General features: G+C 40.3%; 1 protein-coding gene across 2 annotated transcripts; it reads right to left on the reverse strand.

The window, feature by feature from the left end:
* Positions 1-1,513: 1,513 nt before the first annotated feature.
* Positions 1,514-23,395, reverse strand: ahctf1 (AT hook containing transcription factor 1). 2 transcript variants are annotated; one of them, XM_082530784.1, is made up of 40 exons: positions 23,240-23,395; positions 20,697-20,823; positions 19,695-19,845; positions 19,457-19,559; positions 19,167-19,347; positions 18,787-18,994; positions 18,443-18,559; positions 18,216-18,300; positions 17,908-18,058; positions 17,656-17,788; positions 17,360-17,541; positions 17,140-17,201; positions 16,860-16,988; positions 16,615-16,705; positions 16,329-16,418; positions 15,812-15,952; positions 15,022-15,126; positions 14,557-14,653; positions 14,283-14,406; positions 14,115-14,171; positions 13,171-13,317; positions 12,778-12,968; positions 12,530-12,674; positions 12,248-12,379; positions 11,975-12,122; positions 11,678-11,828; positions 11,454-11,561; positions 11,055-11,199; positions 10,682-10,897; positions 9,780-10,464; positions 9,451-9,627; positions 9,032-9,137; positions 7,270-7,391; positions 6,879-7,168; positions 4,882-6,621; positions 4,323-4,596; positions 3,957-4,127; positions 3,815-3,879; positions 3,436-3,521; positions 1,514-2,698 (listed from the first exon to the last, which is right to left on the reverse strand). In XM_082530784.1, exons 2-40 carry the CDS (start codon positions 20,815-20,817, stop codon positions 2,500-2,502), a joined length of 7,626 nt encoding a protein of 2,541 aa, XP_082386910.1. In that variant the 5' UTR covers positions 20,818-20,823; positions 23,240-23,395; the 3' UTR covers positions 1,514-2,499. The 2 variants fall into 2 exon arrangements, with proteins under 2 accessions (XP_082386910.1, XP_082386911.1); XM_082530785.1 differs by having other exon boundaries at positions 23,099-23,395.
* Positions 23,396-23,723: the final 328 nt, after the last annotated feature.

The raw sequence follows: 23,723 nt of genomic DNA on the forward strand, positions 1-23,723 counted from the left end.
TAAATTATAAAAGAGACACAAAAGCCCTGGGGGAGTACACACAACACACTTACACATGCTTTTATACCAACATCTAAGCCTTCTGTGAGATCAAATTTCACAGCAACAGCTCGTGGCAAGTGCCAGTGTAAAGATGCCAAAATCATCCCTTTTTTGTTGTGGTGTTGTGGTGGTGAGGGTGTAAAGCTCGACTGACTTCCAACCTCTGAGGGACCACAGGATGTCGCCTGTGTTATTTTTGTTTTTATTTTTTGCTTTCAGCTCCTGTCAGTAGCTGTCAGCAGTGTAAACTGACATAAACAGGATTTCTGTTTTCTGTGGTTATTTCATTCATGCATTCAAAGACACTTTCCGCAAATTGTCTTTCAAAATAAATTAAATCCAAAATGAGCTGAAGCTATCAGGAGAATGTGAAAAAACCCTTCTGTTGCTTTATCCAAAATGTATATGTGTGTGTTACACTGATACAGACTGAAACTGAAGGGCTGTATCGTAGTGTGTAATACCCATTTCTGCCACAAGATGGTGGAACAAGCCAGGCAAGACATTCAAAACATGTTCTTGTAAAAATTTGGGGTTGCGGAAGAAGATAGGGATAGTACGGTAGCCCTGAGAGGCCAAACGGACTGCAACTTCAGAAAACAGGTGTTTTCTTTTTACAGCATTTTTCTTTTTGCAGTCCGTTTGGCCTCTCAGGGCCACCGTAGTGATAGGTCTAAAATCAGCATCAAAAGCTAAAAGCACAGTAATGCTACAGTCACACCCAGGAAGACTGTGGTTGGACGCTGGCGCGACCACGTGCAACGAACATATGAACTTCTCGGCTTTGAAATGGTTGATTTGAAAATGGGGGCCAGGTTAGCAGCAGCTTTCGGTCATTTGCTGTGTTCAAAGTGATTTTAGTGCAACCAAACAGAAATCAAAGTAAGCCTGCTATCAGTTTACAAATGCACGGCTGGTAAACAGCCTCACACCTTTAATGGCTTACATTCAGAAATCAGCCAGAACCTCGTAGACCGAAACAGAAATGGAAAAATTCCTCCATAAACAGTGTGGTAGTTGTTCCAGGATAGCAATTTAACTGCAAAATTACAAAGGTACTTGGCAACAATCTTACAACAAAACCAGTATACAACAAATTGAGTCAAATCCTCCGTTTGAAAGAGACCCGTTGCAGACAAGTTGCTCTGATTGGTGCAGACTGACTGATTGCAACATGCATTTATAAATGTGACAGCAGTCATTTGCAAACTTTTGCCAAACTGTCTGAGAACCTGGCTGGCTGCAGTGCACCTTGCAAACAAAAGTGGTTTCCAGTGATTGCGGGTGTTGCATTCCAATCAAGAGACTCAAACAGGAACCACCGATTTTTCCTGGCCATAAGGAGGCTGACATTCAATTCTTACTCCATCACTGAGCTGCAACATATCCCAAAAAAACCACCTTTCTGGTAATACCAAATAGTACCTTTATGTTGGTGAATTGCACTGAATTGAAAGACGCAACACAAATATTCAAGCTTTGCCATATTTATCAAAGAGCAGTCATCAAAAATAAGACATTCTACTACATTCATCAGAAAATAGCCTATGTGTCAGATGTTGATTACGATGAATTTAATCAAACCTATTAACATGTCCCAAATCAAGTTTTACATAAGCAAACCGTTGTGCAAGTTTGTTTTGTGTTTTAGACGATATACAACACCCCATAACATTTTACAGTCCAAACGTGCTAACAGTGCTGTCTTTCACAGAATATCTCTTAAATCAAGTTTAATTTAAGACTAGGGCATAGGCAGTATGATTAGATGACCAAATGCATTCAAGAGACACTTAAAAATTCAGAATCAACATAACTGTTTATTATTTATTTATTAACTTTATTTGGAACATAGCAAAAAAACCAAAATACTATATACAAATTTAGCAGTAGAAATGTATCTCCACTGGGTTGGTTGCTTTTCTTCTTAAATAGAAAAAACAGCAGGCCTTGAACTTTTAAAAGTAAAACAACAACAAATTTTAAAAGAATGTAAATAAAACCTCTTTAAATCAGAGGCAAGTTCATTTCAGTCTCTGGTTGTATTAATGGGAGCCTTTAAAAATCCACAATGATTGCTTTCCCTTGAGTCATTCTGCGTGGAGAGAATCAGGCCGAGGGCTGCAGCAGAACATCGAGCACAAAATGGCCACAGACGTAAAAGCGAATGAAATCAAGTTAAAGTAGTACATGTAAACTCCAAAAATATAGTCTCTCACACGCTGCTAACCACCAGCGTGCCTTGTCCCAAAAATAGATTTTTCTGCCTGCATTGCTTTTTTGATTTCCTCCCAACAGGGAAGTCAATCTTGAATCTGCAGCGCTGTGAGGCTTTTGAGGAAATGCGACTGTCTCGAGTTCGGGCATACATTTTTATTTGACAGCTCACAGCTGAGGTGGTTGAAATGTCCATGCAGCCGTCTGAGGTTCACTGGTTAAAAACCGCCGCAAACCTTCCTATAGTTTCTTCCTCCGCGTGACAGGTTTTGTAAAAACTGTGTCCAAGACACGTTTACGTCGAAGGTTCCTGCTGGTGGTCGGTTCCTCTCCCTCTTTAACCCTCCTCGGTGCTCGTGGCATCGAATCGACTGGACTGGGCAGAGGCGAGATCAGTTCGACTTCTGCAAAGGGAAGCGGCGTTGCGACAGCTTTGGATCTGGGGGGATGGAAATTTCAGTTAAAATAAAACCTGCCAATGTGATGTATAATCCGTATTAATGCCAAGACTCAGATTACCGAAAAGCACCACTGAAAGACACAGGAAATCATTCCTGCCTGTGGCCATCTCCCTGTGCAACTCATCCACTTAACACACTGTTTACTGCAACAGCTACACCCTTCTTGCACATTTTCTTTGTTAATATGTGACTTTTATGTATATATATGCCTGTATATACTGTGCTATTCTTAGTTAGTGTATTGTCTGTCTTTGTTAATGTTTGTTTATAATGGAGCACTGTAACAAAAAATTATTTCCCCTAGGGATCAATAAAGTATTCTGATTCTGATATAGATGTTAAACAAAATAGAAAAATACACAGATACAACTGACATACATATGAATATAAATTAAATAATTTATAATAATAATAATAAATTTTCCTTCTTGGTGACCTGTGTATGCAAGTATTTTTACTTGTTTTGCTAACTCGGTCATTAACACCACCACAGTACAGACTTGTAACAGGAAACCTCAGCCTCTATTTACTATTTATGAACATTACTTTATATATATGCGGCATTTCCTGCACCTATCTAGGTCTATCTCTCTATATCTATATATCTCTCTGTCTCTATCTATGACAGATATCTAGATATATCCATCTATAGTTTACTTTCATTTTATGACGCTGTATTTTTGCCCGCGTTTCGGTGTAGGATGTAGTTTCTTACTTGGCAGTTCGCTTGTTTGTTTTGCTGCTTTTAGTAGCGCCTGCGTCTCTCTCGACTTCTACATTATGTTCTGAAGACATTTCATCCTGGAAAAAAGAGAAAAATGGCATCTTCAAAAGAGCTTTCATTTCATTCATCAGTACTTCTGTTACAACCCTTAGTTATCTAGCTTCTGTAGAGCAGTGGTTTAAACTCTTGTGTGCGCTGCGTCCAACATCCTGGTTCAAAGGCTCATAACTGATAGAATAACTATGACGGGGGAGATATATAAAAACAAAATAAACAAATGCAAAGAGAGAGAGAGAGAAAAAAAAAAAAGAGATTCGTTATCTTTAGGATAGAAAAAGAAATCAAGTGTGAACAAAGTTGAAGTTCCTACCTGCACTTTGACTCTGCTGCGAGTGACGGGCGCCTCACGTTGTTCAGAGGAATCTGCTCTTCGGGCTGACACAGACACAACAAAGGGTTACAACCATTTACAGAAAAATAAATAAATATGAAGAAACTGATACTCTGCTCACCTCTTGTTCGTCTTCGCGAGGGGGAATAGATGAATGAATTCTCGCCTGGACTGGATTCATCATCCTCAGGTTGTGGGACCAGCCAGTCTTTCCCCAGGGAGTGAACCTGCTCCACTGATGACTTTTTATTCCTCTTGCTTGTTCTCAGCGCCTTCTTAACCATGGCATCATCTGTTTAAGAGGTTACACTTTTAGATCAACACATTTTGAATTCTACATGCACATCATACAAGTTAAACCAGCATGCAGTAGAATAAATTCAGTCTCTTTGTAATCTTCACTAATTTGAACTCGTTGGTACATACAGCTTCACACCGACTGTTCTTTTCTTCTCCCACACAGCCATATTTTAAGTTAAATTCATACCTTCCTGCTTCTCTTCCTCATCTTTAAGTCTCTTGATAAGGGCATCAGCAACAGGAGTCTTAGAGTCCACCTCCAACGGTGAGTTCAAAAGGGGAAGATCTTCCTCTGGGTGGTCCCAAAGTTTGCTTCTAGTGGGGCGACGGGAGTTGGTTCGACTCGCACTTCTGGGCGGTTCGGGCTCGTGTAAATCTCCTGTCTCTGTTGCGTTTTCAGCAGTCGTCTCTCCTTGTGTCTTTTCTGGACTCTTAGAAAGCGACACAGGAACCAGTTTCACCTGGAAATGTTAAATGTAAAAAATGAACGATGGATGGATTGGGATTGCAACATGTAATATGAAAATATATATATATAAAAAGGCATGCATGATAACTAGAGGTGAAAATCAAAAATGAAAATAAAAGCATTTCATGAAATATGCTTCAAATATTAAGATCATACTTGAGCAGCCTATCTGCAAACATAATCTGTGCAGTTTTGTAGTCCTGGTGTTAAATAAATATAATCTACAAGGTTCAGCATATCAGTTTTACAGATTATAGACAGCTTTCTGAATTCTTACCTGTGGATATACAGTTAGGCTAATCTGGCTTGAGTGTCGAGTTGTCCGGCCAGGGCTAGGAAGCTGCTCTTCTTTGTCTTCTACTTTCTCCAGCACAGTGGACAAAGTCTCTGATGCTTCCGTCTTTGTCCTTCTGGAGCTCCGTCTTACAGGAGAGGCAAACACCTCATCCTGTTCGTGTTCTTCTTTCACGATCTCAAGCGGCGTCGCCACCACTTCAGTGCTACTCGTAATCCTTCGGCTGGACCTCCTCGGAGTCTTTACCTGAGATGCTGCGTGTTTGGATGAGGTTGGAATCTTTGAGCTTGTTCGTCGACTTGGTTTTATTACGTTAACTTCCTCCTCGTGTTTGACTTCATCATCTGTGGCTGTAGACACCTCACTGCCACTTTGAGTCCTTTGACTGGTCCTTGTTGCAGCCACCCTCTGCGAACGTCTGGATGGAGACGATGCCTTGGAGGTTGACGCAACTGAAGTATTGTTATCCATGACCTCAACCTCTTCGTCCTCTTCTTTTGGAAGCTCTGGCTGTGTTTTGCGGGTACTTCTTCGAGGTGTGCTGGCTGGGACTTTGGTTTCTTTAGCCTGTTTACCTTTCCTAGGTGTACGACTCGGTGACGCAGGGACCAGAGTGCTTGTTTTTGTGTCCTCCATTTCCCTGTCGTCCTCTGGCTCATTTGCTTCCTCTGACAGAGGAGAGATAAAAGTTACCATCCTCCCCCTCGTCATCCTCCGTGTTGGAGTGGAAGGAGTCTTCTTCCTCTGAGAGGTAGTAGGCTCTTGTACAGGCTCTTCATCCAGCTCACTGTTTAAGCTCAAAGCCTGCTTTACAGGTTTCTCTTCAACACTTTCATCTGTTCTCGTGCTTCCCTCACCTATCTGCTGCGTTTCCTTCTCCGTTTTAATTTCTTCATCTTTTTCCTCGTCTGCCTCCATTGATGATTTGCGGTCCTGCAGCTCCTCTTCTTCCGTGATAGGCTCCGTTTCTGCACTAGTGCCATTCTCCTCAGGCTCTTCCCGCTCCTCAGCAGGATGGTGTTTGTCCTTTGCTTCCACTGCTACATCAGCAGCTTCTACCTGTGCCAGAGATTCCACGGCTGCAAGACATTCTTCCAATGTAGCTGGGACAGAGACTGAAACAGCAGCAGACTCATGGTCTTCAGTCAACATTACCAACTCTGCAGCCTTCTGCTTTTTAGCATCATCTGACTCTTGGTTTGCTTCAGTAGATTCAGTTTCAAAGTCAGCTTGGAGTTGAACAATTTCTGTGCCATCTATATAGTTCCCATCAACCATTTCAATCTCTTCTTGTGAGGCTTCTTCACACTGGGTGGTATCCTGGTCCTCTGTGCTCAAAAGAATAACCTCAGGTTTGGCCAGAATTTCATTAGTATCCATAACCTGATACTGAATCGAAGGGTCACACGATTGCAAATTATTCTCCATAGGTAGTATGCCTATCCCTTTATCTCCATCCTCATCCACATCCAACATCAAGGAGAAACTGCCGTGACTTTCATCAGCCACAACAGTTGGACGAAGCTCAGGAAGATCCATCTGAGCTCCATCAACCAGGCCGTGCTGTCCCTCCACGAGCTCCACGGGTACCAAAAGGGTGGTAGAAGGTTTGAGCTCCATGTATGGCAATCCTTGCTCTACCGCTTCATCTGGATCCATCATTCCATCATCTGCCCCAAGTCTCACCATAACCACTTCACCCTCTATGTCCTCATCTACCATCTATAAATAAGCAAACACAGAAAGTGAGTTTTTATGAAAGATTTTAAGTACAAAATTAAAAAACAAACAAGACGTATTCAAACATTTTGTTCTGTCTGACGAAAATGAAAAAAAATCCTCAAATGAAAAAGTCGCAAATGTGTCTAAATATTTACACATGACTACATTTTTAAAATAATCAAATGAATTTCCACTTGCTCAGATTGTATACCATCTACTACACGACACACAAAACCCTTCAGGCCTACATTTGTTACCTTCATCTCTGCATTTGGGGTGATCAGAGACAACACAGCAGCCTCCTGCTCCGCTTGTGTTTGAAAGAAGTGTGTGTGGCTCTGCTGTACAAAGGATGGACTGGGTTGGAGGGATGGCAGCTTGTCAGTACCCGGGACCTCCTCAATGATCTCCACCTCACTACCAGAATCTTCTTCTTCCTCTTCCTCCTCCTCATCTTCTTGGTCTGACACTTCCTCCTCATCTTCATCCTCCTCGTCTTCAGACCCAGAGCTAGAAAGGTCTTCACTGTCGTTGACGCTCACAACAGCTATGAGATATTAAACAGAAGCAGAGAAGAAATTTGTAAAACAGCACTGTAATATTAATAGCACCACTGTTGATGTGAAATGCGTGTACAGTTTTCCTCACAGTGGGAATCGGTGCCAGTTGGCTCTGAGGAGGTTACAGAAGCAGCAGACTTTTGGGTGGTAAACATCGGGGGAGCTTCAGCATCGGCCTGCGTCTCCTCTTCATCTTTACCTAAAGGCTCACTGAGAGAGAGTGAGAACAACAGCCATTTTTAACTTCTTGAAAACAACAAGACCGAGTTACATAACATCCTACTGTGAAACAAACTCATGCTAGCAGTACACCGACTGGTAAACAGATTGTGATCATTCTTGTTCCTTTAGAACAGTCAAGATTTAATTCTCAAAACCTGGATAAACTACAGCTTTGGTCCTGGCACCAAAACAACAATTCAGTACTTAAGCAAATGAAACAAGTTATGTTCCTAAAAACATTTCCTTCTCCTCTGGTAAAAAACACAGAACTGAATGTTTGAACCAACGACTAAAAATCTAGTATGATCGGTTTTACAGTTAATCTTTATTGTATTGTATCCTTATGGGTTATGTACGGAGGTGTATAAGGGCCACATCAAGAAAAAAATATATCATTGATCATTTTGAGAATAAAGCTGAAATGTGCAAACTGCCACGTTTGCTACATCCTCTACAAAATTGTTTGTTTAGAGCATTTAGTGAAACAAATTGATCAACCGTCTTGTGATACAACATACATCCTCTTAATTGCACAAGGGTCTAACCGTCGCTAACCTCACAACTGTCCATTACCAACCCACTCTTGCAAGTTTGTGTTTTTCCGACTGCACCATCTTTTCAGCGTCCTTATACTGATCACTAGTGGTGCAACGGATCACGGTTGATCCGTAATCCGAACCGATCCCACTCCACGGTTCGGTACGCACGTGATCCGAAGATTCGAAAAAGAAGAAAAAAAAAAAGTATGTGTATGGTGCGCGTGGTCAGTCTGTCAAGCGATCGTTATGGCCAGCGCTAGCGGTCCAAGTGGAGGAGCAGAGGAGTTTGCGGCACTTAAGCAGCCCTTTGCTGCCCACTCCGACCGGGCTAAAGCTATTACAAAAGCTACTGGGGTGTTTAGCTGCAGACGGGAGACCGTATTCCCTTGTACAAAACAGGGGGTTTAAACTATGATGAACGTGCTTGAGCCATGCTATGATATCCCGTTGCGCGTCCACTTCAGTGACAAGATCGTACCCAGGCATGTATGAGCAGGAAAAGTTTAAAGTTATGGCTGAACTGTCCCAGGCATCTTCTGTTGCGCAACTACAAATGGGTGGACCTCCAGGTCAACGGAAAGCCACGTGACCGTGACCACTCATTATATCACAGCGGAGTGGTAGATACAAAGCCCTGCCCTATACTGCACCTTAATTTGATTTTATATAATTCCGTGGAATGAGTCTTGAGTTGAACGTTTTAATAGGCAAAATATACTTAAATAAGTTAATAAGTAACTGTTAAAATTTTGTCTTTTTCTTTTTTTGCTGATCCGAAAATTGATCCGATCCGTGACTTAAAACCGTGATCCGATCCGAACCGTGAGATTTTTGATCCGTTGCGCCACTACTGATCACCCTGCTGTGTTAATGTGCTAAAAGAGACATCATTTCCTTCCTTGTCACTAAAACCGATTCTGAAGTACGATTTCACTAACTCAGAGCCTATAGCAATTTTAATTCTCAGAATTTTGACTTTATTCTCAACATGATCAATAATATTTCTTTTCTTAATGTGACCCTAAATACTCCTTCGTAGCTATGAGTTTAAACGACTCTCTTGTTTCTCTTGTTTTTTTTTATGTTTACCTGTTGAAGGAAGGCTGGTTCTGTGATGTATTGTGGATTGCTGAGCGGGTGAGTGGAGGAGACAGATCACTACCAAACAGATGCCTCTGAACAAACTCTGTCAGATCTGATGGAAGGAAAAACAGCAACTTTATTAAACTTTAAAGAAACAACACAAAAAGACAGTAATCACCATCATTACCATGTAGTTGCCCAAGAAAAAAAATCATTATTCAATATAATAAAAATCTGGAATCTGAAGTCATTTTAATTTGAAACCAACAGATAAAAGTAATTAGTATGTCTTCAACAATTTTTAGAAGACTTTCTTCACACCTTTTACAACCTCGAGTATCGCGAATCCTTATAGTCTAATCTAATGTGGTAAAATCGTTTAACTTTATCAGTTACAATATAGATTAATAAGTTGAAATGTGGACCTGTTGATTGTTCCAGATCTGCCTCTTCACTTGTCGTTTCAGTTAGTCCAGGAGGTTCAGCATGCTCGCTGAACTCTGTGGCCTCTGATTGGACATCCCGGCCCTCGTCTCTAACTGGGAGATCTTGAGATTCAGCGTCAGTGCTAGAGTCTGCGCTGTCAGTTCCCTGGTCACGATCTAGTGGAATACATGTTTTGTCAAGCAATGTTTGAGAGAAGTACTGCCAAACGTATTTTCAAAATCATGATTTTGGATTTCGGTGCAGTGCAACCTGCTCCAAAAATCAGTTCTGAAAAAACAAACTATAAAAACAAATAAGAATAAATTACCTTGAAGATGAATAGATGTCTCATTTTGGTCAACAATGGCAGCATCTTGCTTGGTGCTTGACTCAATGTCCAGATCATCTTCTTTATTAGACTGAATTTCTTCCTCAGTTTTAGCCTCCTGGTCAAGATCAACTTCCATCACATCCTCTGGTGTATTTTCTTCCCTTACGTCATCTTCTTCCTTTTCTGAATCCTCTGACGTCAGAGGAAGGGTTTGCTCAGTTGCTGGTGAGGCCATTACCTCGGCTGTTGCCGCGGGTTCTTTTTCAGCCAAGAATTTAACATTCACCGTCACTACATCATCATCATCATCTTTCTCTGTACTGACGTGTCCATCCTTTTCCTCATTGTTTATTGAAAGAGGAGCATCAAAATACTCTAGAGTGGTGTCTGTTGACCGAACAGATGTTGTGCTGGTGTCAAGGTTAAAACTAAGATGTGTTTGTGTTGCACCCGATTGTTTTTGTTCTGCAGCGCCTTCAAGGGCGGAGGATAACTCGCTCTCGGAGCGTTTCAGCTGTGAGGGAATTCCACCTTCTGAAGGCAAGAACTTTACATGTGGTTGTTCCCCTTCCTCATCTCCATCTTCTTCCTCTTCAGCAGGCTGTAATGACCAGGTCTTACGTGTGGCCTTGGACAGTGCCGAGCTTCTGGTCAGCCGACTAATCTCACTGTCTGCTGCCATCTACAGAAAAAACAGAGATGATTGGAAGACACAGTTTATTTATTAGACCATCATAATGCACAATTAGTTTTTTTTTTCTTGTTTAAGATAATTAAAAAAAAAAAAAAAAGGAGCCAGGTGGTTCCCCTATTAACATGCTCAGCTAAAATTAGCTGCAACCTCACAAATAGAAAAAAGAGGTTCTGTGTGTTCCACGTGTGCCTTTTTTTTTTCTTACCCCATTAGTCCATCGGATGCCCTTCTCAACTTCTGGGGATTCTGACTCTTCAATAAAGGTGATACGGTTCTCTTTGCTGCGGATAGGAGGTGTAATAGAGCGACCTGGTGAAGCAGAAGGCGTGGCAACGGGTGTGGGCCTCAGGCTGCTGCGCAGGATGGACTGGGGAGTGAAGGCTGAGAAGACTGGGCCAGAAGCAGCCAAGGCCCGGGCTCGCTGACGAGGAAAACACATGAAAAGTGTGAGTAACAAAATACTAAAGATACTCCACAGTATTATCATAAACTATTAAATATCACAAAAAGCATAGAAAATATGAATACTGTAATCCTGGACTACATAACAACAAGCAATTCTAAATTCATCTACTGACCTTGACAACCTGAGGTGTTTGCAGCAAACAGAGTTCAGGTGCTTTGCTAACACTCTTGGGTGAAACCCAGGCACTGGGAGGTCTGGGAGGGCTGAGAAGAGGCCGAGGTGTTTGACAGGAAGGATGAACCACCAAATCGATCAGCCTGGGAGGAGGAACACAAACATGAATTTAGGATACTGTCTTACCAAAATTTAACATTACGTGGAGTACAATAACCAGATATTTTAATATTTATACAACATATTTTAGTATTAACATCTTTATAAAATAAGAAATGAAAAAATAAATTAGAAAGACAGCTTTGTGCCAGATGGACAAACACGTCAAGTTAATATCAACGTTTCCCCCTCATGATCGGTAAAATCTGTATTATACGATTCAGTTTCACTGATGTACCTTGACTTTCGTTTGGAGGTCATGGTGATTGGAGTTCCAAGGAATGGTTCAGGAAGGCCAATGGAGGATGGCTTAGAGCTAGAGCTAGGAACCTCAGCTGCCCTGGGGCTGGAAAAAATGACCAGGCAACAATTTGCAATAAGCAAATTAAATAAATCAAAATGCAAATTATTTTTTAAAAAAAAAGTTAATTTCAAGATGCAATTTTAGTATTTTATATTGACCTGTTAGCAGGAGAGCACTGTGGTGTAGCTCCTTTGCCTAACCACACTTCTTCAATCTTGCTCAGGACATTGTTGATAAAACCAGCCCTGGACATTACCTTCTCTTTAGCAGTGTGTTTGGTGATGGTTGACAGTGGCTGTGGCCGGGACACTGGGACAGAGAAAGAAAAAACATTGTGCATTTGCTGAATAACCCTCTTCGGGATTATTATGATACTCTGTAAATGCTTCAACACAGTCCTGTGAAAACAGGTTTCCACTGAGGTGAACTGCTACAAACATGAAGCGTCTCATTACCTTCTCTGTGGATGGTGTTGGGATGTTGGTAGGGCTTAGCTCTCTCCATTGCCAGTTTCCTCTGAACTCTCGGCAAAACTTTGCCATACAGATCCAGGATGGTGTTCCTGGTGTTGGATCGTTCTTTAAGCTTTGGGTCTCGTTCGTTCTATGATTAAAAAACAAAAGCACAAACAAGAGAACATGGTTAGAAAAAGCTTATTTCTATATAAATCTAATAGTCACAGAATTTCTACCATTTCCATTTTATTAGCTTCTATATGTCAAACATACCACTAAGTTCATTCTCAGGGTGTGGTTGAGCTGCAGAGCAGGGATGTAGTTTGCTTGCTGAAGGTAGTGAACCATCAGTAGTTCTCTGTTCTGGAGACCACCTGTCCCCTGGAGAAACTTCTCCAAACATTCCTAAAACACAAACCAATAACCAGGGATTTAAGCAATAATTTAAAAATACAAAGGTGAAACAATTACAATGTAATTAAAAATAAATAAATAAGAAAACAAATCAGAAATCTCACAACCAACTTTTTATCAGTGCTTTCACCATCTCTCTACCTGTTCATTGAGGCCCAGGGGCAGCTTGAGCAGCTCCTTGATGAGGCCCAACTCCTGGCAGCTTTCATACAGGAAACCGAGCAGCTCAGTCATGTTGAGGCGATTAGAGTGCTGCCGGAGGAGGTACCATGCTTCTATGAGACACCTGGCGGGAGGGCAAACAGATTGGTTAATGAAGAACAAGCAGCTGCTGCATACTTGTAAAGAGATTAAAAGAATTAATAAATACTTTAATGCATTAAACGTACCTGTTGTGCAACAGCACAGACAGGCAAAGCTTGGCCTGTGAAGTGTTGGAAACCGCAGGTTTTGTGACATGGAAGTATCGTAGAGCCACTGACTGTTGGCCCTGGCACATCAGCGCTTGCAGAACGCGCTCATGCTGCCACTCAAAGTGAAACTGAGAAGCGGCTGGGTGCAAAAGAAGCTCAAACGAACTCTGATGAGGAAAAAAACGAAGGAATTAACATTACACTTACTGAAGGATAAACATAAAAAAAACCTGTCACATCATGAGGTCTGATTATACATGCACATGTCTCTGAGTTAGCAAAGGCCTTTTCACATAGGACGCAGCACGCAAACCCATTCTTTTCTATTGCTTACGATGCATAATAATGGTTTCCAATCAATGCTTTTACCTGATGGTCATGATGGTCCAGGAGCCATAGGCCTTGTACTAGTTTAATGAGTCCAATAGGGATAGCAAAAGCTGTGGGGAAAGACTCCACTGATGCGCCGTCCTTATTGGGGAAGGAGTACATGACATCTAACAAGAGGTAAATCACCTGGAACAACAGGTCAAGGCTCATACAAGCAAAAGGAATCAAGTTAAAATCTCACTATAATGATCACAGCGTGTGTCCGTTCCCCCAATTTCTAGATGTGCTGATGAAATATACCATATAAACTACCTGGGATAGCAGGATTATCAACGTCAATATAGCCACTGGGAACTATTTTTATAAATCGCTCAAATCCTTAGAAACTATATATATTATTTGGAATAAAATTAAAATCAAAATTAACTGCAACATTAGGTCTATGTTATGTGTATGTTGTTGTTTGTAAATACATTTTTAGTGCATTGCCACTTTAGGGTCACTGGAATGTATTGTCTAACTGTAAATAAGTGTTTAAACAGCAGCATAACAGTGCCTATAATTCATTACTTTGTCATATCCTCCTGAGACCCGACCAATTCATTTTGTCCTCTGCAGTGGACAATAAAAATTAAACTGAAAGATACTTTTTTCCTTCAGTTCTCAGGAGGATATACAATGAATGTGTAGCATACAAAGCATAAGAATAAAGATATGAAAATATGAACAGCGTTTTCACCATCTCACTCTATAAAGTGAAAATGTTTGAATACATGAGTGAAATAAACAAATGATGATAGCCTGTTTTGCTAGTTCAAATTAGTGCTTAAGATGGTCATCTGTGTTAATATTTACTGAAGTTGACTGAAGTTAATGGTCTAAAAATAATCACTAACAATCTAACAGTTGTGTATATAGTGTTAAAATGCATACATGCTGAAGATATATGATTCTGTAAACAGACAGTATGAGTTGAAGGATACAATCGCATGTTTTGCAGCCTCATCAATGTTGTCCAGCAGATATATGTCAAGCAAGGCCTGCAAATCACACAATTGAGAATCTTAAAAATTATAAAAGCATATTAAATAATAAGTATTGTTTGTTTAAAAATAAAATGAATAAAGTAAAATATAGATTTAAATTCTTACATGCAGCGTAGGTGGTGGGTATTGCCCCGTTCCACCTTCATCCCTTTTCCACAGGTTCGTCAAGCGTTCGCCACACTGGCCAACTAAACCGTCGATCATCAGGCAGTCTGCGCACCACTTGCCCCTGAGAAAACAGCAGGTGGTCAGCATAATCAAAGGAAAACAGGAGACAACTCGTAAACCTGGAACGGGCACATCTCATAGACGTTTGCGTTTGTTATAAAGGAGGCCTAGATTTTAATGCATGTACACCCAAACTCCTTTTGTTACTCACTTGGCCAGCCTGGTCAGCTCCTCCCTGCGTATGGTGTAATAGTTGCTGATGACCGAGTGAGTATAGAAAGGCCTGGAAATCTGAAGAGCATCATCATCTAGTAAAGTAAGGAGAAACATTTTTTAAATAAATACAGCAATAATTTTCTAGTCGTTGCAAATAATTTGAAAATAAAGTTCAAATAAACAAACTAATGAAGACATGTGGACTAGTTACTCCAAGAACCTAGTCCTCCTTGTTTGCTTAAATAACCAGGGGTTAGTTATAACGGACATGTTTCTTTGCAGAAATAAACAAAACCAGTCGTTTTTTTAAGTGCTCTCACATTTATTATATTCACTTATTTAGTGACACGTTGTTAATTGGTCTTAAATGTGTTTCTCTTGAAAAATATATGCTTTTCCATTTTTTCATAGGGGTTTCATTTGATACATTTTCAGATTACGTATGACAGCATCACTTTACCTGAACCCTCAGGGAGCAAGCCAGTACGACAGAACCAAAGGACCACCTGAGCATACTTGGAGATGAGACTGGACACCATATTCTTGTTCATTAAACCCACCAGACCTGAAACAAGAACATAAATGAATGTTAGTGACAAAGGAGCTCACGATCCATGACAAATCATAGTTTATTACAAAGTGTAAAGTATGAAAAGAAAGTGTTGTATATGTTGTTGTCATCACTGTTTGGCTCTATTTCACAATCTAATGAAAATCAAAATCCCATCCATCCATTCTCTTCCTTGGATCACAAATGCAGGTCACACTCAGGACAAAATAATCTCCCTACACCAAAACCACAACTGTGTGTCAAAAGGCTTTGATAAATCAATAAAAAGAACTGCAGGCATTTTTTGCAGTCCATTAAATAAGGTTGTTGACCACACTACGGCAGCAGTTATTCTACTTTTAGTTATTCTACTCTAGATATGGACCTGTAGTCATGGACAAAGTCAAAGATTCACTAAAATCTGATCAACACTCCAGGAGGAGTAGTAATTCTTGTGGCTGGATGGAGACTTTTAAGGTACAGTGCTCATTGGACCTTCGGCCAGAAGAGCTAACCAATCAAAATACACAAATGGCTAAACTTCATAAAAGCTTTCTAAACAAAACTAATCAAAGGATATCGCATTACAACTTAAAAGTACCAATAAGTACCAATATGTGTTGACGTGTCAGTTAAAGCAGTTTCAACAACACGACAGCAAAATATAAAAGTTGTACATGCAACTGTGTGGACAGGGCACCTTTTTGTGTGAGCTCCTGAGCTTCACTGAGCAGACAGTGGAAAATGGCACTGAGGTTACTCAGCAGTCTTTGAGTGTGCTGCAGCAGCTGCATGGTCTGAGGGTCTGTGAAGTTAGATGAGCTGTCAAACAGCGGTGAACCTGCAGAGGATCACATAAATGGATCTATTAAAAATACATTTGCAAACACAAGCACAGGAATGTAAATAAATAAATAAATATTCATTCACAAATAATGTAAAATTCTGACAAGGAATAGAGCAAACATGTACCGGTATCTAATGAAAGGTGCTGCACAGATGGGTTATGCAAACATATGAATTCAAATCTATTCAAATGTATTAAAGGGAATGGAGAAGATTTATACACATATAGTTTTAGTTTATCACTAGTACACATTGAAGGTTGAGAAACTTTTGAAATGTAGTTAAACATCCGGTTTGTAAAAGTAACTTTCTAATTTAATAGAACATGTTTAAAAAACAAAAACAAACAAACAAACAAACAAAAAACATACAGATGCCATCCAGTTCCTCCTTGGTCTGAACTACTTTGTTCCAGGCCCAATCCAGGATGTAGCGCAGATTCAATGCAGAGCCTGGTTGTTCTGTTGAAGGAGAAGAGAATTTGGAGGCGTTAACATCAATATAGGTGGTTACAATTTGTACAGAGAAGAGTTTAGCACAGATTTAATAGAACATACAAGTATGCAACAGGTAAATGTATCTTTGTGAATAACTATCATGTATGCCGTGAAACTGGGTGACATGAGCAGTTTAAATAAATCTTATTTTTAGTTGTACCTTCTGCAGTCCACTGCTTAATGCAACCAGTTATCAGTCCCAAGGAACTAGTCTCCACCGCTGTAGACAAGATGGCATCAAGCTGCTCTTCCTGAAGAACAAAGATGAGAATACAAACGAATTAAAAAAAAAAAAAAAGAATATTTCACTTGTAAATTTTTAAGAAAATCTTTTTTCAAATAATCTATACAAAAAGAGGAAGTAAAAAAGTGGGGTCCACGTGACGCTCACAAGTCTGCATGTACCTGAGACAGGCTGGATGGCTGGGTGTCAGCCAGACGGGATGAAAGTAGGCCGGACATAAGGCAGTGAGAGTAGCTAGTGGAGATGGTGTCACTGGAACAAGGAGCAGCTTTCTTCAAAAAACCCAGGGTCTGGTTTTAATGACAAAAATGAAATGATTGTGGGTTTAAAATAAGTTTAACTTCAATGTATGCCTATATATTTAAGAGAGAGAGAAAGAAAACAAACAACACCAACAAAAAAAACCCAAAACAATGATGAGGTGAACAACAAGAAACTTGCCTCTTTCTGATACCCAGAGCATGTTAAGTGCACAATTCCAGAGTTGAGCAAACAAGTAGCATCTGAAATGGAAGAAAGGAAGAAGAGAGAGGGAGAAAAGCAAACCAAACTCATTTGTCATATTATAATTCAAAAAGAAGCATTTTAGAGGCTAATACAAGCTTACATTTTTGCATGTTTCCAAGCCAAGGCTGTGGTGCATGTGTTGTGTTAAACCTACCAAAGTTATAAGTGGTGGGGTTAAAGTACTGTTCTGGTGGAGGGCAAGTGAAGGGAAGGCCCCTGCTCAGGCTGCGCTCATGTACCACCACATCTAGGAAGACATGTGGAGATACCATCTGCACCACTGGATCCAGAGACCAAGCAGCAAGGTATGGACACATCTGCAGAGACTCTCCCGTTCTGCCATAAAACAATGAGTACAAAAATGCATTACATTAATATACTAAACTAAAACATGCATAAAATAAAAAAATGAAAACACAACAAATGTTTTGAAATCACTTTCCATTGTACCTTAAAGAGTCTGGCATTTGTGCGTGGTACCAGCGGTTGATGTCAAAAACCCCGATGTAGGTAGACAGACTTCCTTGGCCGTAGGCCTTGACTTGCCAGGTAAAGATGGACACACTGGTGTCTGGAGATGCAACTGGAAAGGGAAAGAACAGAGGATAGATGAAAAGTGTGGTGTGAAGTGATTGAAGAAAGTAATAAAGACGATAAAGTTTAGATACGCTGTGTAAAGAAGGGTTCAGTGCTTTTAAATACCTTCATTCATGCTGTCGTCCCTGTCAGGATGAGGTCTGAATTTCTCAATAGTCTGGCAGCTCAGGAGGCGGGTGTTTGTGGCCTGTGCCCGGAGAGGGAAAGCCGTGCCACTTAAATCCTGACTGTAACGTTCCTCACAATACTCGAGACCCTGTGTGAGTGTAAGATAAAAAAAATGTTTTAAAAAAGGATGTAACAGTTATTAATAGTTAGTATGAGGAATACACTGTGCATTTGCTGGGATCTGCCCAGTATAGGATTCACTATTTGAAATCAATATACATTTATTTCTTATATGCAATACAGACCTCATAGAGGATCTTTCCAGAAGTTAAACACTTTCTTTCACTGAAGGCCAACTGAAGCAAGCGCAGGGTGACCACGTCTCCCTCACTGTGTGGGAGTAAAAGGATGCAGAGGAAAATAAGAACTTGAAATAAACACAAACAAACAAATGCACACACACAGTCTGGCTGGAAGCAGTTCTTAAAAATACTTGTTTGTAAACTAAAGCAGAGTTAAAGGCAAAACTTACAGATCCTGCGAAGACTGGATCGCCCAGAGGTAGCAGCAGTTCCTGGGGTCGTTCTCTGGCTCCTGGAAAGTGAAGGCATATACAGGCACCCTGCCACCCTCTAACTGTGAGTGGTATCTGCAATAAACAATGGAAGAAAGGCAAATATAAATATATATATATATATATATATATATATATATATATATATATATATATATATATATATATATATATATATATATATATATGCTAAACATGCTATTCTTACTGTTTTGACTCTAGTGGGAACTACAACTTGCAAAATAAACACATCTTTTACACAAAGTCTACGGATAGAAGTCGGAAGAAATACTAGCACTCACTCTTTCTTTAAAGTCTTCATGTTCCACAGCTGTAAGTATCCATCTGAAAATCCTACTGCCAGGTGGTTGGTCCTAGAGATGTACTGCAGAGCTGTGGCTCCAACTCCACTGGGTCCATTCAGCTGGAGACAAAGATGTCTGCCCTCTCTTGTGCTGACTTCTCTTAGCTTGGGGATTTCTGCAGGAGATTTAGTCACTACCTGCAGGTCTGCAAACAGAATAAATATAAAGGGAGAGATTCTTTAAGAAAAAAAAGGACAATCTTTAGTTACCAGAATATGTTTGCATACAATGAAAAGGTGAAATGGGAACAGAAAGTACAGACATCCACAAAAGTATGAAAGCATAGTACACGTCACTTCCTCGTTGAAACTTCTCACCTGAAGCATCAAGTTCACTCTGGTTGCAGGAAAGATCATCGAGACAGAGGTCCACAAGGAGTACGTGACCGAGATCCGTTACTACGGCCGCAATTCCAAAGAACCAGCGCAAACCCTGGTGAAGGTGTTGTGTTGACGTGCTTGCTCCGCCATAATTCACTAATGGCTCAATAGCTGTGATCTAGATGCAAGAGAGTTTTAGAAAAGAAAAACAGAAAATGTTCACGTTAACTAAAGTTCTAGAAACTTGAGTCTAAATGTTAAAATAGAAAAAACTATGGTCAACCCACTCTGCCTGGTATGACAACAGCCTTCACCACTCTTGACAGTCCCAAGTCATAAAGACACAGCACGCTGCCTTCTGTTTCCTCCAAGCCAACCAGCAAACCAGACCTGTTAAAATTAACCAGCAGAGGACTTAACATTTGCACTGTCATTATTTTTATTATGTATGCACTTCATAGTGAACTTTCACTGATTACATCCACATCCAAATGAGCCAAATAAATCATGAAATAAAGCCCGAACCGTTTCAGCCAGCTGAAGTCTCTGGCGGCAAGGACATTGGGTGGGTGCTCCCCTCCGCCACTGAAGCAGTATGCAGACAGCCGTTCTCCTGTCACTGCATGGACCACCTCCAAATGGGGTCCACAGGCCAGCCAGGCCAACCCGCTGCGACCTACACACACAGACAAGGACAGAAAAGTTAAAAGCTGCAGGTCATTGTGCAGTTTAAGCTGAAAGCTAGCCTTGTGATGATAAAGCAGGAAATTACTACAAAAAAATAAACATTTTTAAAAAGGCTTTTGGTATGTCTGATTTTGAGGTGATTTTCTTCCTCCCTTTTAATTACCCGATGTTGCAACATCAGTAACTTATTTACACGGTAAAAGAATTATGTGAAGCAAAATAATTAACAAAAAAAATACTAAAAACAACAAAAGAAATGAAACCCTATGTGTGTGTATGAATGGATTTTTATATTTAAGAAACAATCAGCTTTAACATCTGGATCGCTGTCTGCCTTTATTTTATGATGTTGCAAGTTCTTGAAATTCTTATTGTCCTGCAAAGTGAAAGTTGGTTCATGGATGGAAGCCTGGAAAGATGAGTTACCATTTGCACTTCCATTCATAACTTATCTGCTCTTTTATTTGTTTGCAAGAACATGCTGAAATTCTTTTCAAACCAAAAATCCATCCAATAGTAAAGTGTGTCAAAGTCAAAGGTCAGACAATATACACCACATGTCCTAAACATGCAGATTAAGCAGTGACTTGGACAAAAAGAAAAAAAAATGTTTTTCTTGATGTCAGACCGTCATAAACCAAGTAGCTCATCAGATTTATTTTCATGTATTATTTAGTGATTCTTTTCCCACCGGGTGATATAGTTTCAATAGTTCATTATATAACATGTTTTCATATGACGATGATGGTATTGTATTTCATATCCTTTATTTGCTATTACAAATAAGAGAGAAGAAAAAAAGGCTGTTAAATGCTTAAAATAATAATGAAATATTCTTACCAACGGTAAACCTCCCATGAAGAACAGAATCTAGCGTAATCTCATCTTCCCCCAGAGCGTCTACAGTCACTCCTGAGAAAGGCAGCAAGCTGCTGGTGACTTGTGCAGTCAGGTCATGCATTGTTCACTGCATAAAAATAAAAAGGAAATAAATAAATGTTAAAAAGATTATTTTATTTACATTTCACCCAATCTTTTGGCCAAATATGATAAAACTATTATTAGATTTTTTTGGGGGGCAGCTTACAAAATGGGCAGAGCCAAAAGGAAAATTATAAAACCAATTTTGTTAATTTGGGTTGAATTTACACAAAAAAGACAGACATTTTATTTATCAAAGGGGTCAGAAATAAAATGCACATATTTATGTCAAATAAGGAAACAAACTCAGGCTTGATTTGTATGTATTCATCTCCCACAGGCGCATTCTGAGCCAGTAAAAACCCTGTCAATAGTCAAAAACATCTATTTCCCTCCTTCCATATTACCCTAGCCAAGCTATTCGCTCATTAAGTAAACACAAATTAAAACGTCCTCCTGAACCCTTACTAATCCCTAAAACCACTTTGGGGTTTATGTGCTTGACCAGGTTTCTACACAAAAGAGGTCTTTCTTTCAAAACACTGCCTGCGCCCCCCCAGTTGTCAGGAAATATGCTGTCAGCAAACTTTTGGACAGCTGGGGCTGAGAATGGGCTTGCTTTCCAATCCACAACTCGTGGCATACAGCTGCACATCTGTTAGCACATTCTTCTCACAGTGAGATGAGAAGTAAAGCGCTATTACAATAATAGAGTAGCCAACCTGCTCAAGTGGCCTTTTCCCCCCCTGTTCATAATAACTGACACTACCAAAACATGTAAATTCACAGGTCTACATCAACAGCACTGTAAACTAGAGATTTCAAGGTCATTTTATTTTGTGGTTCAAAAGCTGTATACTCCAATTTCCTCTACATAGTGCAGACCACTCCTAAAACTTTACTCGTGTCAGATTTTTTTTAATGTTTAGTTCATGTTATTACCATGACTAACACAAGTACGCTCATGTATATGCCGTCGACTGGCCCCGTCATTGCACTAGTGCTCCACTAAGATAGCATTATCTGCGTTACTCTGTTGTGTATACAGTGCTGACAAAAATTCGTCTGTTACGTTTAGTTTGCACAATAGTACCCAATACCGCCCCCTGTGGCCACATAAGGAAACACGTTGGATTCAAGTGAACTCCCGCGCAACAAGCCTGTAGTCCAGCAGCCACATGCCAGGGCATGAGTTTGAACACACAGATATAACATTTACAAAATAATAAATATATATTCTCTGTCGGAGGCAAATGTTTTTAGAACAACAAAACACTATTGAAAAGCACGTATGGGTTCAACAAACAAACATATAGCGATCACGTGTGTCAACATTTGTCAAGTCTGTGTGACACCTATATGCATTTCTAACATTTTCAACTTTCTACAAGACAGAACATGTACATATAGCGATGATGAAAAATGTGAGACAACATAAAAACATTATATAGCTCCATAAACCACAGTAACCACATGTTGTCTGGCTCGTTAGCGTCTACATGGTATCAAAACATTTGTTTACATTGCTAAGTAACGCACAATGGTGATAAAATTAAAAAGATAAATGAAACAATGCAAGTGTTATCTAGTGCTGGACAATAAGTAGTAGCCTTGATACACTTGCATTAGCAGGTTACCGAGTTAGCTTGCAAGGTTATGCAGGATTACAGTTTATTCAATTTCACCCTTAAAGTTAAGAAAGCTAACTCTAAGGTTAGCCATCTGCATAACTAACTATTTGGAAGTTGTTGCCATTTCATGTAGACTATCAGGTCTGTGCTACAACAAGTCAACTACAGCGGTGACTGAAACTAAAACCATCACGTTTTAACCACTAGTCGAAGGTAAAGTAAGGGTGGCTAGCTAAACTAGCCCGAGGTACAGCAATACTTTCGCTAACGCAGCTAACTTTGTGCTAGCAGTGTGCGTCTAACTTGCGGTATGTTTGTTTTTTCCACCCCAGCTAATAACTATAACTGGCATTTATCATTGTTGACATCTTAGCAAAAACACAGCTCTGTCAGCGACGAGTCTTGTTTTACTTCAATCTGAGTATATAGGTGGACTGATGTCCTTTTGGTGGTTTAGCTTCAGTTAAAACGTAACGCCAGACAGCGCAGTTAGCTTGTAGCTTCTGGCAGCACCGCAGCAGAGTTAGTTTCTATTTAACACAAGTGACGCCCCCATTGTGAATCTGTGTGGGGATTTACTCGGCATAAACTCATTTAGTGAGCCGAGCTGGCCCGATTACATCTTTCCAAGCTGACCTGGAAAACGTGAGGCAATGTGCCGCTAGCTTTTGCTACCAACGTTTACACTACCTGTGCGAGAATGTTGATGGCTATATCAGAGCCACAATTGGTTCGTTTTCCTTTATAATTATCTCGATTCCTTTCTTCCTCTGTCATAATCCGTTGCTTTTTAAAGTACCTCTCCTACCGATAGCCCTCTAGGAGATTCACCTGACAAACAAGCACGAAAGGATCCTCTGACTTCAGGCTCCAACAACGCAGAGCGCCATTTCCACAGTCGAAAAGTGCTCTGACGCATTTCTTCCTCGCTGTGGTTCCGACAGAATAGACACACATCGAGGACGCACTGCTGCCCCCCTCAGTCTGGGCATTGCTTCTGTTTGAACAATAGAAACCAAAACCGGAAAGATCATGACTTTGCAATATCAAACTTCTTCTTTTTCTTTTTTTTAGCTGCAGGGTCAACACACGGATCATATGCCGTGTGGTGAAAATGCTCCAATGCGGGGGCAGAAAGGCAAAGCAAAAGCTCTATAATAACAGTTAAGCTCCAAGGAAAGGTAGTGAAGATACATGATTTTGCTGGCATCAAGTCAGGGTGGAGTGGGTGGAGACGAGTGTCAGTTGTGCCTCTGACAAAAAGACAGCAGGGACAAATACTTCGTTACTGTACATAGGTAGACTATTCGGGTAT

This window comes from Aulonocara stuartgranti (assembly GCF_965226115.1).
Source record: "Aulonocara stuartgranti genome assembly, chromosome: 1".
Lineage (NCBI taxonomy): Eukaryota > Metazoa > Chordata > Actinopteri > Cichliformes > Cichlidae > Aulonocara > Aulonocara stuartgranti.